Source organism: Mustelus asterias, chromosome 16, assembly GCF_964213995.1.
Source record: "Mustelus asterias chromosome 16, sMusAst1.hap1.1, whole genome shotgun sequence".
Taxonomy (NCBI): domain Eukaryota; kingdom Metazoa; phylum Chordata; class Chondrichthyes; order Carcharhiniformes; family Triakidae; genus Mustelus; species Mustelus asterias.
The window spans coordinates 39,914,651-39,931,095 of record NC_135816.1 but is presented as its reverse complement, the minus strand read 5'-3'; the positions used below and the strand labels follow the sequence as shown (position 1 = coordinate 39,931,095).

Here is a 16,445-nt window from a genome sequence, read left to right as displayed (position 1 = left end):
CACATGAAGCTGCTGTGTTTATTTTCCCTCTGCAGTGGACTCTGGAGTTGTTTCTGGATTCCTCCAGCAGCAGCTGTGGTCGCTTCAGGAGATACTGCAAACGTGACCCTGCTGCTGCTTGTAGTTTGGGGGAGGCAGGGAAGCCACATATACATTGCACTGCGTTGGAACGCAGCTCTGAATGTGTAGCATATTTTGGTGTCAGTTTATCTCTTAACATACTGTCATGGGGGTGTGAGACTACAGATCCAAACCCGCTGTTTTGTTGGTTCAGCCAGTTTTCTATTTTAAAAATGCATTTACTATGATCTCCTGTTTTAGGTTTCTTCAAGTAGTGCTTGCCATGTCTGATGCAGTTGCAATAAGCAGAGAGGAAGGCTCCCTGGGCAGTGCTCTGGGGCAGGAAAGTAACCCAAGCTTATTGCATGTTTGTTAGGGCAAAATTGTTTTGTTTAGCATGCTTTCCTTTAAATCACCATTTTTCAGGAAAACATTAAGATAGCTGAACTCTCTCCAAGGGTGGACATTAAGCTTACATTTGACAGCATCCTTGAGCGAAAAGACAGGTACCCAAGGACCACTGTAGTGATGTGATTCCTATCGCCAGCATTTAATTTAGGTGATCTCCCACAGACTCCAATGGAATTAACAGTGGAAGTCAACTGCAGGTGTAATCCTGGTTTAGTTATCAGAGTTACTGTCCCACAGAATAGCTGGGCCACTGTTACTGCAATATTATCAGATGTATTTCACATAGGTTTTTATATTTGAGTGATTGAGCAAGGAATGTTGCTTCCCTTGAGAAAGAGAAACTTCGATATTAAAAATAAATTCATTCATAACAACCTAAGTTGTGTTCTCAAAGCAGAGTAAAGATTTCATTGGTAAGTGAGGATTGAAATGCATGAATTTTGAAATAAAGTTGCGTTCAAATCTGGTAGAATAATCGGAGGAAGAACAAAAGATAACAAGTGCAATGCTGACAGATCAACAAAAAAAGGGAACAAACTTGAGTGAACGAGGTGAGGGGAAAAAGCATGTTGATAATAACAAAACTATCTGCATCTCTCCTTCTTCGATAGTTCATGGACAGATTGAAGTTGCTGTTGACCCCGGCTAAGCACCAGCCTGACTTAATCTACTTGCGTCATGTTCCATTGCGCCGTATCCACCTTTTCACTTTGCTTCAGCTCTTGTGTCTGATTCTGCTGTGGGTTTTAAAATCAACAGCTGCTGCAATCATCTTTCCCGTTATGGTAAGTTGCAACTTGGTGGTTTATAGATATTTTCAACCTTAAGGTGCAATAGCCCGATGTCTGTCTTGATACTTGTAAAATTAGCCAATGGAACCAGGAATGGTATTTTAAATACAGCGATAGGATAATAAAAAAAAGTTTGCAATCCTTTCCATATCAAAGGTAATTATTTTCTACTTTTCCACTGTCCTATTTATAATAGGTACCTGCCCTCATCTAGAAAGCAAACAGATGATAAAATCATAGAATCCCTACAGTGCAAAAGGAGGCCATTCAGCCCATCGAGTCTGCACTGACCACAATCCCATCCAGACCCTATCTCCATAATCCCATGCATTTACCCTCGCGAGTCCCCCTGACACTAAGGGGCAACTTAGCATGAGCAATCCACCTAACCCGCACATCTTTGGACTGTGGGAGGAAACTGGAGCACCTGGAGGAAACCCACACAGACACACGGAGAATGTGCAAACTCCACACAGACAGTGACCCAAGCCAGGAATTGAACCCGGGTCCCTGGCGCTGTGAGGCAGCAGTGCTAACCACTGTGCCACCGTGCCGCCCCAGATGATCTTCTTGTAGGTTTTGGCAATATATTTCTATTCATTCTTGGGACATGGGCATTGCTGGCAGGATCAGCATTTATTGTCTATCCCTCGTTGCCCTTGAGAAGATGGTGGTGAACCACCTTCTTGAACCACTGCAATCTTCGTGTTGTAGTTTTAAGTTGGGAGTTCAAGGACCTTGATCTCACAGAGAAGGAATTACATCATTGTGTGTTGGTGATGATGAAGTGAAAGTCTAAGGTGGTGAATGGGGTGCCGATCAAGTGGGTTTTTTTGTCCTGGATGGTGTTAAGCTTCTCGAATGTTTGTTGAAGCTGCACTCATCCTGTTAAGTGGGGAGAATTCCATTGTACGCCTTAGCTGTGCCTTATAGATGATGAACAGGCTTTGGAGAATCAGAAAGTAAGTTACTCAAAAGAGTTATGGAGTCACAACAGCATAGAAGGAGATCATTCTGCCCATCAAGTCCACGCCAGCTCTGTAGAGAAATACAGTCAATCTCCCAATCTATTTTAGTAGCCTTGCAAGTTTATTTTCCTCAAGCACTCATCTAATTTCATTTTCAAATCATTTATCAACTGTGATTCCATCACCCTCATGGGGAGCAAGTTCCAAGTCATTACCGCTCACAGTGTTAACAAACACATCCCTCGAGCACTGAATTTCCAGCTTTTGACCTGCCCTACTAGCCACTGAGTTAATATAACTGTTCCTGTTCAGCTTCTGATCAATGGTAGCTCCCAGAATGTTGATGGTGGGGAATTTATGAATGGTAATCCCATTGAATGTTGAGGGGAGATGGTTAGATTCTCTCTTGGTGGAGATAGTCATTGCCTGACACCTTTTGTGGTGCGAATTATACTTGCCATTTATCGGCCCAAGCCTGAAAATTGTCCAGATCTTGCTGTACATGGACACAAACTGCTTTATTATTTGAGGAATTATGAATGGGACTGAACACTATGCATTCATCAGTGAATATCCCTCACCTTTATAATTGAGGGAAGGCCATTGATAAAGTAGCTGAAAATGGTTGGGCCTTAGGACACTATCATAAGAACATAAGAACATAAGAAATAGGAGCAGGAGTAGGCCATCTAGCCCCTCGAGCCTGCCCCGCCATTCAATAAGATCATGGCTGATCTGACGTGGATCAGTACCACTTACCCGCCTGATCCCCATAACCCTTAATTCCCTTACCGATCAGGAATCCATCCATCCGCGCTTTAAACATATTCAGCGAGGTAGCCTCCACCACCTCAGTGGGCAGAGAATTCCAGAGATTCACCACCCTCTGGGAGAAGAAGTTCCTCCTCAACTCTGTCTTAAACCGACCCCCCTTTATTTTGAGGCTGTGTCCTCTAGTTTTAACTTCCTTACTAAGTGGAAAGAATCTCTCCGCCTCCACCCTATCCAGCCCCCGTATTATCTTATAAGTCTCCATAAGATCCCCCCTCATCCTTCTAAACTCCAACGAGTACAAACCCAATCTCCTCAGCCTCTCCTCATAATCCAAACCCCTCATCTCCGGTATCAACCTGGTGAACCTTCTCTGCACTCCCTCCAATGCCAATATATCCTTCCTCATATAAGGGGACCAATACTGCACACAGTATTCCAGCTGCGGCCTCACCAATGCCCTGTACAGGTGCATCAAGACATCCCTGCTTTTATATTCTATGCCCTTCGCAATATAGGCCAACATCCCATTTGCCTTCTTGATCACCTGTTGTACCTGCAGACTGGGCTTTTGCGTCTCATGCACAAGGACCCCCAGGTCCCTTTGCACGGTAGCATGTTTTAATTTGTTTCCATTGAGATAGTAATCCCATTTGTTATTATTTCCTCCAAAGTGTATAACCTCGCATTTCTCAACGTTATACTCCATTTGCCATATCCTCGCCCACTCACTCAGCCTGTCCAAATCTCTCTGCAGATCTTCTCCGTCCTCCACACGATTCACTTTTCCACTTATCTTTGTGTCGTCTGCAAACTTCGTTACCCTACACTCCGTCCCCTCCTCCAGATCATCTATATAAATGGTAAACAGTTGCGGCCCGAGTACCGATCCCTGCGGCACGCCACTAGTTACCTTCCTCCAACCGGAAAAACACCCATTTTTTCCGACTCTTTGCTTCCTGTCGGATAGCCAGTCCCCAATCCACTTTAACACACTACCCCCAACTCCGTGTGCCCTAATCTTCTTCAGCAGCCTTTTATGGGGCACCTTATCAAACGCCTTTTGGAAATCCAAAAACACCGCATCCACCGGTTCTCCTCCATCAACCGCCCTCGTCACATCTTCATAAAAATCCAACATGTTCGTCAAGCACGACTTTCCCCTCATGAATCCATGCTGCGTCTGATTGATCGAACCATTTCTATCCAGATGCCCTGCTATCTCCTCTTTAATAATGGATTCCAGCATTTTCCCTACTACAGACGTTAAGCTGACCGGCCTATAGTTACCCGCCTTTTGTCTCCTTCCTTTTTTAAACAGCGGCGTAACATTAGCCGTTTTCCAATCAACCGGCACTACCCCAGAATGCAACGAGTTTTGATAAATAATCACTAACGCATCCACTATTACCTCTGACATTTCTTTCAATACCCTGGGATGCATTCCATCCGGACCCGGGGACTTGTCCACCTTCAGTCCCATTAGTCTACCCAGCACTGCCTCTCTGGTAACATTAATCGTATTAAGTATTTCTCCTGCTGCCAACCCTCTATCGTTAATATTTGGCAAACTATTTGTGTCCTCCACCGTGAAGACCGACACAAAAAACGTATTTAAAGACTCAGCCATATCCTCATTTCCCACTATTAACTCCCCCCTCTCGTCCTCCAAGGGTCCAACATTCACTCTAGCCACTCTATTCCTTTTTATATATTTATAAAAACTTTTACTATCATTTTTTATATTAATTGCTAGCCTAGCTTCATAGTCTATCCTTCCTTTCTTTATCGCTTTCTTAGTCTCTCTTTGTTGTTTCTTAAATTTTTCCCAATCACTTGTTTCTCCACTATTTTTGGCCACTCTGTACGCAGCTGTTTTTATTTTAATACTCTCCTTTATTTCCTTCGTTATCCACGGCTGGTTCTCCCTTTTCTTACAATCCTTGTTTTTTGCTGGAATATATTTTTGCTGAGAACTGAAAAGGATCTCCTTAAAAATCCTCCACTGTTCCTCAGCTATCCTACCTGCCAGCCTGCTCTCCCAGTCTACCTTAGCCAATTCATCCCTCATCCTATCATATTTCCCTCTGTTCAAACAGAGGACACTGGTTTGGGACCAAACTTTCTCCTCTTCCATCTGAATCAGAAATTCGACCATATCCTGAGGAACTACTGAACAATGTGCTGGGACTGAAATGATTGGCTGCCAATCATGACGTTAACATCTCACAATGACTTTACACGGTGATTTTTTTTCTTTCTCTCACTTTGATGTTATAACTACTCCGACCTGGCCTTCTTACTGCTGTGGACAGCATGGGAAGGTAAGATTAACAGGAGATTTTTCACTCTCTACTAGTTGGAGTCTGTACTTGGTGTGACTCCAACTAGTGGAGAGATTTCCCCCCGATTCCATTTTACTCTGATTCATTAATGGGAGTTCAAGCTTGATCAAATGCTGCCTTGATGTCAAGGCAGTCACTCTGTCCGTATCACTGAAATTTAGCTTCTTAGTCCATTTTGGGCCAAAACAGAAATGAGATCTGGAGCTGAGTGGTCCTGGTAGAACACAAAATGAACATGGTGAGTATGGTACATAAGAACATAAGAAATAGGAGCAGGAGTAGGCTATCTAGCCCCTCGAGCTGCCCCGCCATTCAATAAGATCATGGCTGATCTGATAGTGGTTTAGTTCCACTTACCCGCCCGCTCCCCATAACCCTTAATTCCCTTATTGATCAGAAATCTATCTACCTGTGACTTAAACATATTTAACGAGGTAGCCTCCACTGCTTCATTGGCAGAGAATTCCAGAGATTCACTACCCTCTGAGAGAAGAAGTTCCTCCTCAACTCTGTTCTAAACTGACTCCCCCTTATTTTGAGGCTGTGTCCTCTAGTTCTTGTTTCCTTTCTAAGTGGAAAGAATCTCTCTGCCTCTACCCTGTCTAGCCCCTTCATTATCTTATATGTCTCTATAAGATCTCCCCTCAGCCTTCTAAACTCCAACGAGTACAGGCCCAATCTACTCAATCTCTCCTCATAAGCTAACCCCCTCATCTCCGGTATCAACCTGGTGAACCTTCTCTGTACTCCCTCCAAGGCCAATATATCCTTTCGCAAATAAGGGGACCAAAATTGCACACAGTACTCTAGTTGCGGCCTCACCAGTACCTTGTACAATTGCAGCAAGACCTCCCTGCTTTTATACTCCATCCCCTTCGCAATAAAGGCCAACATTCCATTTGCCTTCTTGATTACCTGCTGCACCTGCAAACTGAGTTTTTGCGATTCATGCACAAGGACCCCCAGGTCCCTCTGCACAGTAGCATGTTGTAATTTTTCACCATTTAAATAATAGTCCATTTTACTATTATTCCTTCCAAAGTGGATAACCTCACACTTGTCAACATTATACTCCATCTGCCAGATCCTCGCCCAATCACTTAGCCTATCCAAATCTCTCTGCAGACTTTCCGCATTCTCCACGCTTTCCCACTCATCTTTCTGTCATCCGCAAACTTTGTTACCCTACACTCGGTCCCCTCCTCCAGATCGTCTATGTATATGGTAAACAGTTGAGGCCCCAGCACCGATCCCTGCGGCATGCCACTAGTGACCAACTGCCAACCAGAAAAGCACCCATTTATTCCAACTCTCTGCTTCCTGTTAGATAGCCAATCCTCAATCCACGCAAACACTTTACCCCCAACTCCGTGTACCTTAATCTTCTGCAGCAACCTTTTGTGAGGCACCTTATCGAATGCCTTCTGGAAATCTAAAAACACCACATCCACCGGTTCCCCTCTGTCAACTGCACTCGTTACATCTTCGTAAAAATCCAGTAAATTCGTCAAACACGACTTTCCCTTCATGAATCCATGTTGCGTCTGCTTGATCGAACCATTTTTTTCCAGGTGTCCTGCTATTTCTTCTTTAATGATGGATTCCAGCAATTTCTCAACTACGGATGTTAAGCTAACCGGCCTGTAGTTACCCACCTTTTGTCTACCTCCTTTTTTAAACAGTGGCGTCACACTAGCTGTTTTCCAATCAGCCGGCACTTCCCCAGAGTCCAGCGAATTTTGATAAATTACAACCAACGCATCTGCTATTACTTCTGCCATTTCTTTCAGTACGCTGGGATGCATTCCATCCGGGCCTGGGGACTTGTCTACCTTTAGTCCCATTAGCCTACCAAGCACTACCTCTTTAGTAATAGTAATCGTTTTAAGGACCTCACCCCCTACAGTCCTACGACTGTCAATTTTCAGTAAGCTATTTGTGTCCTCTACCGTGAAGACCGACACAAAAAACTTGTTTAAGGCCTCGGCCATTTCCTCGTTTCCCATTATTAAATCCCCCTTCTCATCTTCTAAGCGTCCAACATTTACTTTAGCTACTCTTTTCCTTTTTATATATTTGTAAAAACTTTTACTATCAGTTTTTATATTTTGTGCTAGTTTAGTTTCATAATCTATCTTTCCTTTCTTTATCGCTTTCTTAGTAGTTCTTTGTTGTTTTTTAAAGCTTTCCCAATCTTCTAATTCCCCACTAGTTTTGGCCACTCTGTATGCATCGGTTTTTAATTTAATACTCTCCTTTATTTCCTTAGTTATCCACGGCTGGTTATCCCTTTTCTTACATTCCTTCTTTATCACAGGAATATATTTTTGCTGAGTACTGAGAAAAATCTCCTTAAAAATCTGCCACTGTTGCTCAGCTATCCTACCAACTAGTCTGCACTCCCAGCCTACATTAGCCAATTCTGCCCTCATCCTATTGTACTCCCCTCTGTTCAAGCAGAGGACACTGGTTTGGGACCCTACTTTCTCACCCTCCATTTGTATTAGAAATTCAACCATATTGTGATCACTAATTCCAAGAGGATCCCTCACAAGAAGATCATTAATTTTACCTGTCTCATTACACAGGACCAGATCCAAGATAACTCGCTCCCTCGTAGGTTCTGTAACATACTGTTCGAGGAAACTATCCCGACAGCATTCTGAGAACTCTTCCTCAAGTCCACCGCGTCCGACTTGAGTCAACCAATCAATATGCAGGTTAAAATCCCCCATGATTATTGCTGTTCCGTTTTTGCATGCATCCATTATTTGCTTGTTTATAGCCCGACCCACCTCAAAGTTATTATTTGGGGGCCTGTAGACCACACCCACCAGTGACCTTCTCCCCTTACTATTCCTTATCTCCATCCACAACGAATCCACATTCTGCTCCTTAGAGCCTATATCATCTCTCACTACCGCCCTGATGTTAGCTTTAATTAACAGCTACCCCACCTCCTTTTCCTTCCTGTCTATCCTTCCGAAATGTCTGATACCCCCTGGATATTCAGTTCCCAGTCCTGGTCACCCTGCAACCACGTTTCTGTAATGGCCACTAGATCATACCCATTTGTACAGATTTGTGCCATCAACTCATTCACTTTGTTTCGAATGCTACGTGCATTCAGGTAAAGTGTCTTTATGCTAGCCTTTATATGGACCCGATTTGTTAGTGCATTCTTTTGATTGCACGCTCTGTCTCTACCTGTCGCAAACTGGTTATCCTTCCCCAGACCATCTCCTTGCACTGCGTTAACCACCTCTCTTCTTGTGTTTGTCATCTTTTTTACTCTGCCTGAGACCTTGACTCCTTTAACTAGATGAATGTTCTCATCATTAACCTACACTCGTACCCTCTCCTTTATCTTTGATTTTGTAATTCCCCATACCCCTGAACCCTCCCCCCCACTATTTAGTTTAAAGCCCTATTAACAGCCCTGGTTATACGATTCGCCAGTACTGCTGAGTAAGTGCTGCTTGATAGCACCGTTGATAATACCTGCCATCACATATTGATGATTGAGAGTAGACTATAGGGGCAGTAATTTGCCTGATTGGATTTGTTTCAGCTTCAGTCATGACGTTAACATCTCACAATGACTTTCATAGAAGAATCATAGAATCCCTACAGTACAGAAAGAGGCCATTCGGCCCATCAAGTCTGCACCGACCACAATCCCACCCAGGCCCTACCTCCGTATCCCTACATATTTACCCACTAATCCCTCTAACCTACGCATCTCAGGACACTAAGGGCAATTTTAGCATGGCTAATCAACCTAACCCGCACATCTTTGGACTGTGAGAGGAAACCGGAGCACCCGGAGGAAACCCATGCAGACATGAGGAGAATGTGCAAACTCCACACAGACAGTGACCCGAGCTGGGAATCGAACCCAGGTCCCTGGAGCTGTGAAGCAGCAGTGCTAACCACTGTGCTACCGTGCCGCCCACGGTGCTTTACCGTGCTTTACCGTGCTTTACACGGTGATTTTTTTTCTTTCTCTCACTTTGATGTTATAACTACTCAGACCTGGCCTTAATTTCTTACTGCTGCAGACAGCATGGGAAGGTAAGATTAACAGGAGATTTTTCACTCTCTATTACCTACAGTGAGGGCTTCTTGGGCAAGTATGGCATTCCTTATGGACATACCCTTGCATGTAACTGTCATTACATATTGTAGAGAAGGCAGTCCCAGCAAGTGGAGGCCGAACTACATGGAGGAGAGCATTGCAATGATCTGCATTCGAAAGATTCCTCAATGACTACTGCCAGCGGCATCACAGCTCAACTGATCACTCATGTCTTCTCATCTTTTTAATCTTGGACAGCAATGCCTTACCACTTTCCTCAATATCAGAGAATGAAAATACCTTCAATCCAGTACCCTTCCCTGGAACACCCCTCTCTTTCCACAATGTGACAATTCCAATAATCATCTCCTAATTGTAAAAGATGCAGTAAATAAGTGCACCCTTATTCTGTATGACACTAACCTCTGTGAAAAACAAACCACAATCTAAGTGCACATCCTACTTTATGACCATAATGTTAAAAATGAACATAAACCAACCTACTTTAAAAAACACACCTGGGTGGTAACATATGGGCCGGTTCTAAGTTCCCAACTTGCGGGAAAATGGGAGTAAATCCCGCTAGTTTTTTTTAGCATGATTTGCAGAATGAATCTCCGATACTCCGTGCATCACAGAGTGCCCGAGCGGAATTCCTTCTGAAAAGAAGGGGGCGGGGTCTATTCCCACCCGAGAGGCTGGCAGCATAGCACTGAGCAGGGCACTGCACATGTGCTGATCTGTCAGCGCCAAGATGTGAGCATGCACAGTGGCCTCACAATGCTGGCCTCCCAATCACTGCCAGCTCTGCACTCCCCCATCGCCGGCTTACCGACCGACCCCCCCCCCCCCACCCCCCACCTCCCCTCCCCGACCCCTCTCCTCCTGATCTCTTCCAATGATCCCAATGCAGAGTGGCAGTGGGTCCCCTCCACCCCCACCGATCGCCCCACCCCTTTGGCATTTCCTGCTGCCCAGTGGGCAGTGCCGGGGGCCAGGCTGGTACTGCCCAGGGGATACCCCCCCCCTTACCTCTGACCTCATGGTGGGGCCTCAATGACCTCTCTTCCCTCCAGCTGTTCCCTGTTAGTGAGGAGCAGGAGTAAATCCTACTAGAGTGAACCACCCATGGCGGGGTGGGGGGGAGATACTAGCTGGCCAAGGGACCTCAGTCCCGGGCCCACTAATCAGATGGAAATTGCGATTCCCATAGTGTAATCAGCTCCATGCCGATTTCCGGCGGGAAGCTTAGTCTGGGAGACTCGGGGAGGCCAGGGCGCTCAGCGGGAAGCCCACAAAAAGGCCTCCGCTGATGATTATTAAGTGGAACAGATTTTAGTCTTACTTCACTGTCTGCCATGCTTGCCTGCACCTAAAGTCAGGCCTTTAGTAAAATGAAAATTGACTCCAGTATGCCTTTGGCAGAGGTTTGGTAACCCTTCAGTTGCTTATTCTTTTAATCAAATTGTGTGATTTATGCACTGGGAAACCCGGAGCTGGGCAAATTAATGAAAGTCCAAGACAATAACAAAAACAAATCAGTCCTGGTACTTAATTGTTCCCAATATTGAACATTTTTTAAATCTCGGAAACCAGAAAGCCTGTTTGATCTAATTTCAGTCCTGTGTAAATGAATTAAAGGTATTGGCCTCTCATTAAATATTTAAGCTTTGCAGTAGTACAGGCCCTTTAAGTACCTGTCAGCTTCGGGGAACTTCCCCGGTGCTCCGCTTTTGATGAATACAGGGTTAAAATCAAAATAGAATTGTCCAAATGGATGCCTTTTTAGTATTGTTATGGGCCACAATTATTTCTGCAATTTATTTTACGCAGCAATTAGTTGACTAAATGCTTTCTGTCATTACTTATATAATTGAGAGTGTTGTTTGGTAGTTTGATTAGAATAGAATCATAGAATCCCTACAGTGCAGAAGGAGACCATTCGGCCCATTGAGTCTGCGCTGACCACAATCCCACCCAGGCCCTATTCCCGTAACCTCACATATTTACCCTGCTAATCCACTAGGGTCAATTTAGCACGGCCAATCAACCTGACATGCACATCCTTGGATTATGGGAGGAAACCAGAGCACCCGGAGGAAACCCACGCAAACACAGGGAGAACATGCAAGCTCCACACGGTCACCCCGAGGTCGGAATTGAACCCGGGTCCCTGGCACTGTGAGGCAGCAGTGCTAACCACTGTGCCACCGTGCCGCCCATTGGAAATTTATTAAACGGCAATGTTGGTGTTTGTTTGGTGACAGCTCCTGGCTTTAGTGGGGGTACGGAAGGCAATGGAATGCGTCTTCTCCAGACATGATCTAAGCTGGCTTGATGATGCAATGCCTGAGAAAGAGAACAAAGCACTGGAAGAAAAGAAGACCGAGAAAGCAATGTCAAACAACGAGAGTGAAGATGTGAGTATCTTTCTTTTTCATTTTGTCTCTTCCTTAATACAGAAATGTAACACAAGTGAAACTTGAGATCTTTGCAGCCATCTAGTGGCAGTTTAATTCCCCTCATTCTGTAAGCAGCTGGTGATTAAATTGAGTGATGATTTCCTTTCAACAGTTGTATTTTAGTATTATTTCCAAGTAGTATCAAGCACTAGCTTAGAATTTGATTTAAATAAATTATTCTTCTCTGCTGGTCGGAGCACAGTTCAGCCATGCGTTGCTTTCTGAGCTGACAACACATTAACTCCAGTACAAATGTGGCAATTTAAAAGCATCTTGTACCACAGTATCGTGTAAATACCCTCTCCGTCAAAAAACACAACAGGACTAACTGCTTGCAAAATAACTGTGCCAACACCTGAATCATTTGTAGAAGTAAATATTAGATATAACATTCCTGCACACTATTTCAGAACATAAATGTGAAGCTTAGCTATTTCTGAAGTGAAAGATTTTATAGCAAAATCTCTTTACTAAATGCTCTGAATGACAACATTAGATATAGGAGAAAAGAAAAGGAATCGCAGAGGGAAGAGGAGGACCAAAGTTTCCTTTCGGTCATTCCTCCTCCTCCTGATCTATGAGGAGTTTTTTTTTAAAATGAAAAAAAAAATTACCTGGGCATCTGCTGACCTGCTAATTGCTGCCAACTTTTATCACAAAGTGTGGGTCTCCAAATCCCAAAAGTTAATATTGCATCACAGTGCACTTAATGCCATTGAGGGAAAGAGAGCTTTCCTATTTTGATAGGTTCCCTGTTTGCCTGGGGCTGGCAATTTTCAATCTGCTGGGGAACAAGGGAAAATGCAAAGCAAAACCGCCCTGGCCACCACCCCTTCTGGCTATTTAAACTGCCCATCCACCTCATTTGCACCGAGCGGACTGGATTAAAAAAATACAACCCACATCGAACAGTTCAGGAAAGACAACAAATGCAGACTGACCATTGATAATTCTTATTTATATCCAAATAGGTTTTTATATTTTTCAACATTTTAAGTGAGGAAAATTAAGCTCTCGACAGAGATGATCTCTTAAATCCTCCACTGAATGCATGTCAGACAGTCAGCTCAATTCCACAATTGAGCTCCAACTAAAGTGCTACTGCCCATTGTGTGCCACAATCACTGATGCCAGATTTTTTTTTCACAGCCTGTGACTGGGAAATAGTGTACCCTGCATTAGAAAGTTTTATACCATTGCCTCAGTCATTCTTGTCGAGGCTCGCTCATTTCTCTAAATGAAACCTATTTGATAGCTCTCTAAAAGAAAATAAACACAGCTTCATGTGTTTAAATAGGGTCGCAATCTGTCTTGCTCTGTTTAGTCATAAATATACCTCCCAATATATCCTTAAAGTTAACAGCTTTGGCTTCAGCAAGAGGAGCTGCACATCTATTCAGTGCAAAGAGCAGCCAGGGAGCTTACTTTCACATAGACAGTTTGATTACGTTCAGTTTGCAGCCAGCTCAGTCACATGCAGACGTCAGCCAGCCAAGTCACATACTATCAGTACAGCTACATACAAGCAACAGTCAATTGCAACCAGCCCAGTCTGAAAGATGCAGTCTGTCCAATCAAAAACAGAACCAACCCAGTTGTATTCAGCCTGTCAAACACACTTGACTGAGTCACACACATCCAATAGACAGACTGACTGAGTCACCAGCCAGTTAAATAAAGTGCAGACAGCAGATGGGCCAGTTGTATGCAGAGTTAGACAGCAGCCAGTCCACTTGCTCACAGATACATATACAAATGGATGTTTGAGTCCAGTCACATGCATGCTCAACAGAGAATGTATTCACACATATGGAATTGCCAACCTGGTCAAGTCCAAATAGCAGCCAGTCTGCTTGCTTAGATCCATATAGGTAACAGCTAAAGCAGACAGCAGTGGATAACATCCAAGGTCTCTACGTGACTGAAGTGACTTCAAAACTAAGTTAATTTAGACCAAGTCATATGAACTATTTTCTATTTTCCTGTTTTTCAGTAGAAAATATTTTATGTGATAATGTAAAGAGCAAATTTGCAAAGCGATTCTTAAAAATTTAACACATTTGAGGTAATTTCAGGGGAGCCCCAGTGGTTCACGGGGTTTAGTACGGCTCCCCACTTGTGGGAAGCTTGCGGCCCGACCCTGCTGGAGTGAAGGGGGGGGGGGCAATCGAGGCCCCCCAGAGGGTCAGGTGCCAGGGGTACCCCCTGGGCATTGCCACCTTGGCAGTGCCAGCCTGGGCCCCCTGGCACTGCCCAAGTGGCCAAGTGCCAATGCCCAGGGGCATCTTGGCACTGCTCACCGGGCAGTGCCAAGGGGGGCGGGGCCTGATGGAGGTGGGGCCTGGTGGGGTAGGGCCGGATGGGGCAGGGCAATTGGTGGGGATGGGGGGGGTGGTCCCACTGCCATTCTGCAGTCGGGATCAGTGGGGAGGGAGGGACGCCAGCAATCGGGACTAGCCATCGGGGTGGGGGTGTTGGGCAGCCTGCTGGGGGAGTCGGGGCTGCAGGAGGGGGGGGGGGGGGGTCGGCACTGCGGGGGGTTGTTTGGGACTGCTAGTTGAGGTGGGGAGGAGGAGGGAGATTGAGGCGGACTGGGAGGTGGGGCGGTTCGAGGCTGGTCTGGACATGTCCAGGAGACTAGCGATCGGGCTGTGGGGCGTTCCAAATGAGTCGCAGGGCTGGCCAGCTCGGGAGGCCGGCAGGTAGGGGCCACTGCACACGTGTCGATCCCGACGCTGACCGACCATCGCATGCACAGTGGCCCGCTCAATGCTATGCTGCCAGCCTCTCCAGCGGGAATACGTCCACTGATTGCTGGAGTGAATCATGCTAGTCCCCTCTGCAGTGCACAGAGTGTGGGAGATTCATTTTGAAACTCCCGTTGAAAGAACCAGCGGGATTTACTCCAGTTTTTATGTAAATTCAACACTTTTGTGGGAGAATCACCCCCCATGTCCTTAATCACTAAGCCTAGTGCTAAAATAGTCAATCTCTCCAGAGAACGGAGCAATATTTCCCTTTGAAGATACAATATTGTTTTAAATCTGGTCCCACATACCTTTCTGAAATTTTGCCAAGTCATTTACTACTCTACATCCTGAACTGCAAGAGATGCCCTATGCTCCTACTTTGTAAAGCTAAATAGCTGCTTAAACCAGGGCTTTCAATATGAAATACGAAGAGTGCATGCAATGTTTTGCCTCTAACACCAAGACTGGCTGTGCAACTTCATTCTGCTTCTTTCTCCTTTTCTCTTTCCACCATCCAAAGGCTCGTCTCCATCTTTCCACCATTCCAGACAAGACCTCATCATTTTCCAATTTTTCTTCTTAATCTGTCCTCATTTTCCCTAAGACGCTGGTTGGTCCACTCCTCATCTCTCAACTATAATTCCTGGATCCTATATTAGCTGATATTGTTAACGGTTCCTTTTCCAAAGTCACCAACCCTCACTTGTTCATTAACTCATGCATTCTCTGCAATCGCGGTCCCACTTCTTATCTCCCTTTATTCCATTAGTTTGTCGAGAGTGTTGTCACCTCCCAGTTCCGTGCCGAATTCCAGAAATTTCATGTTCAAATGCTGCACAAATCCTGTCACTGAGATAGTCTTTGCCTAGGTTATAAATGATGGGCTGGATTTTTATCCTCGAGATGGGTAGCAGGAGCTGGGAAAATTCACGGCTCAGACCACCTTGGGAAAAAGTGCCTACAAAGACAAGATTTTCATCCCAGGGCAAGGGGAAGCAGAGGTGGGCTGCATTCTGGCCAGCCAAGCCAGGATAACTTAGGGAGGCAGCCACATGGGCTGCTGGGTGCCGAGGTTGTTTTTGAAAGATACACCTCGGTGCTGTGGGACTTCACCACAGCTGCAACGGAAACAGAAAAGCCCTCCAGCCCTCACACACACTCTCATGCTTTACATAGAACATAGAACATAGAACAGTACAGCACAGAACAGGCCCTTCGGCCCACGATGTTGTGCCGACCTTCATCTGAAACCAAGATCAAGCTATCCCACTCCCTACCATCCTGGTGTGCTCCATGTGCCTATCCAATAACCGCTTAAATGTTCCTAAAGTGTCTGACTCCACTATCACTGCAGGCAGTCCATTCCACACCCCAACCACTCTCTGTGTGAAGAACCTACCTCTGATATCCTTCCTATATCTCCCACCATGAACCCTATAGTTATGCCCCCTTGTAATAGCTCCATCCACCCGAGGAAATAGTCTTTGAACGTTCACTCGATCTATCCCCTTCATCATTTTATAAACCTCTATTAAGTCTCCCCTCAATCTCCTCCGCTCCAGAGAGAACAGCCCCAGCTCCCTCAACCTTTCCTCATAAGACCGACACTTTACCTATTCTATCTCATGCCCTCCACCCAGCCCCCATGGCCTCTTATAACCTCCATGCCAAGTTTTGCCGCCCATGGCAAGGTATGGCTATGGCCCCTCCTGTACCCCATGCCAATCAATGGCATTTTCATGCCCATTCTATACATTCTGCAGAATCCTATAGTGAAAATATGATATGTAAAAAAGACACTCGTGATAA

General features: G+C 45.1%; 1 protein-coding gene across 1 annotated transcript in view; it reads left to right on the top strand.

The window, feature by feature from the left end:
• The window catches only part of LOC144505124 (electrogenic sodium bicarbonate cotransporter 1-like), a 102,926-nt gene that overhangs the window by 77,408 nt on the left and 9,073 nt on the right, over positions 1-16,445 (top strand). The window contains exons 19-20 of the mRNA XM_078231014.1: positions 1,083-1,256; positions 11,692-11,844. Of these exons, the coding sequence (XP_078087140.1) occupies positions 1,083-1,256; positions 11,692-11,844 (327 nt within the window). The remainder of the gene's footprint in view (positions 1-1,082; positions 1,257-11,691; positions 11,845-16,445) is intronic.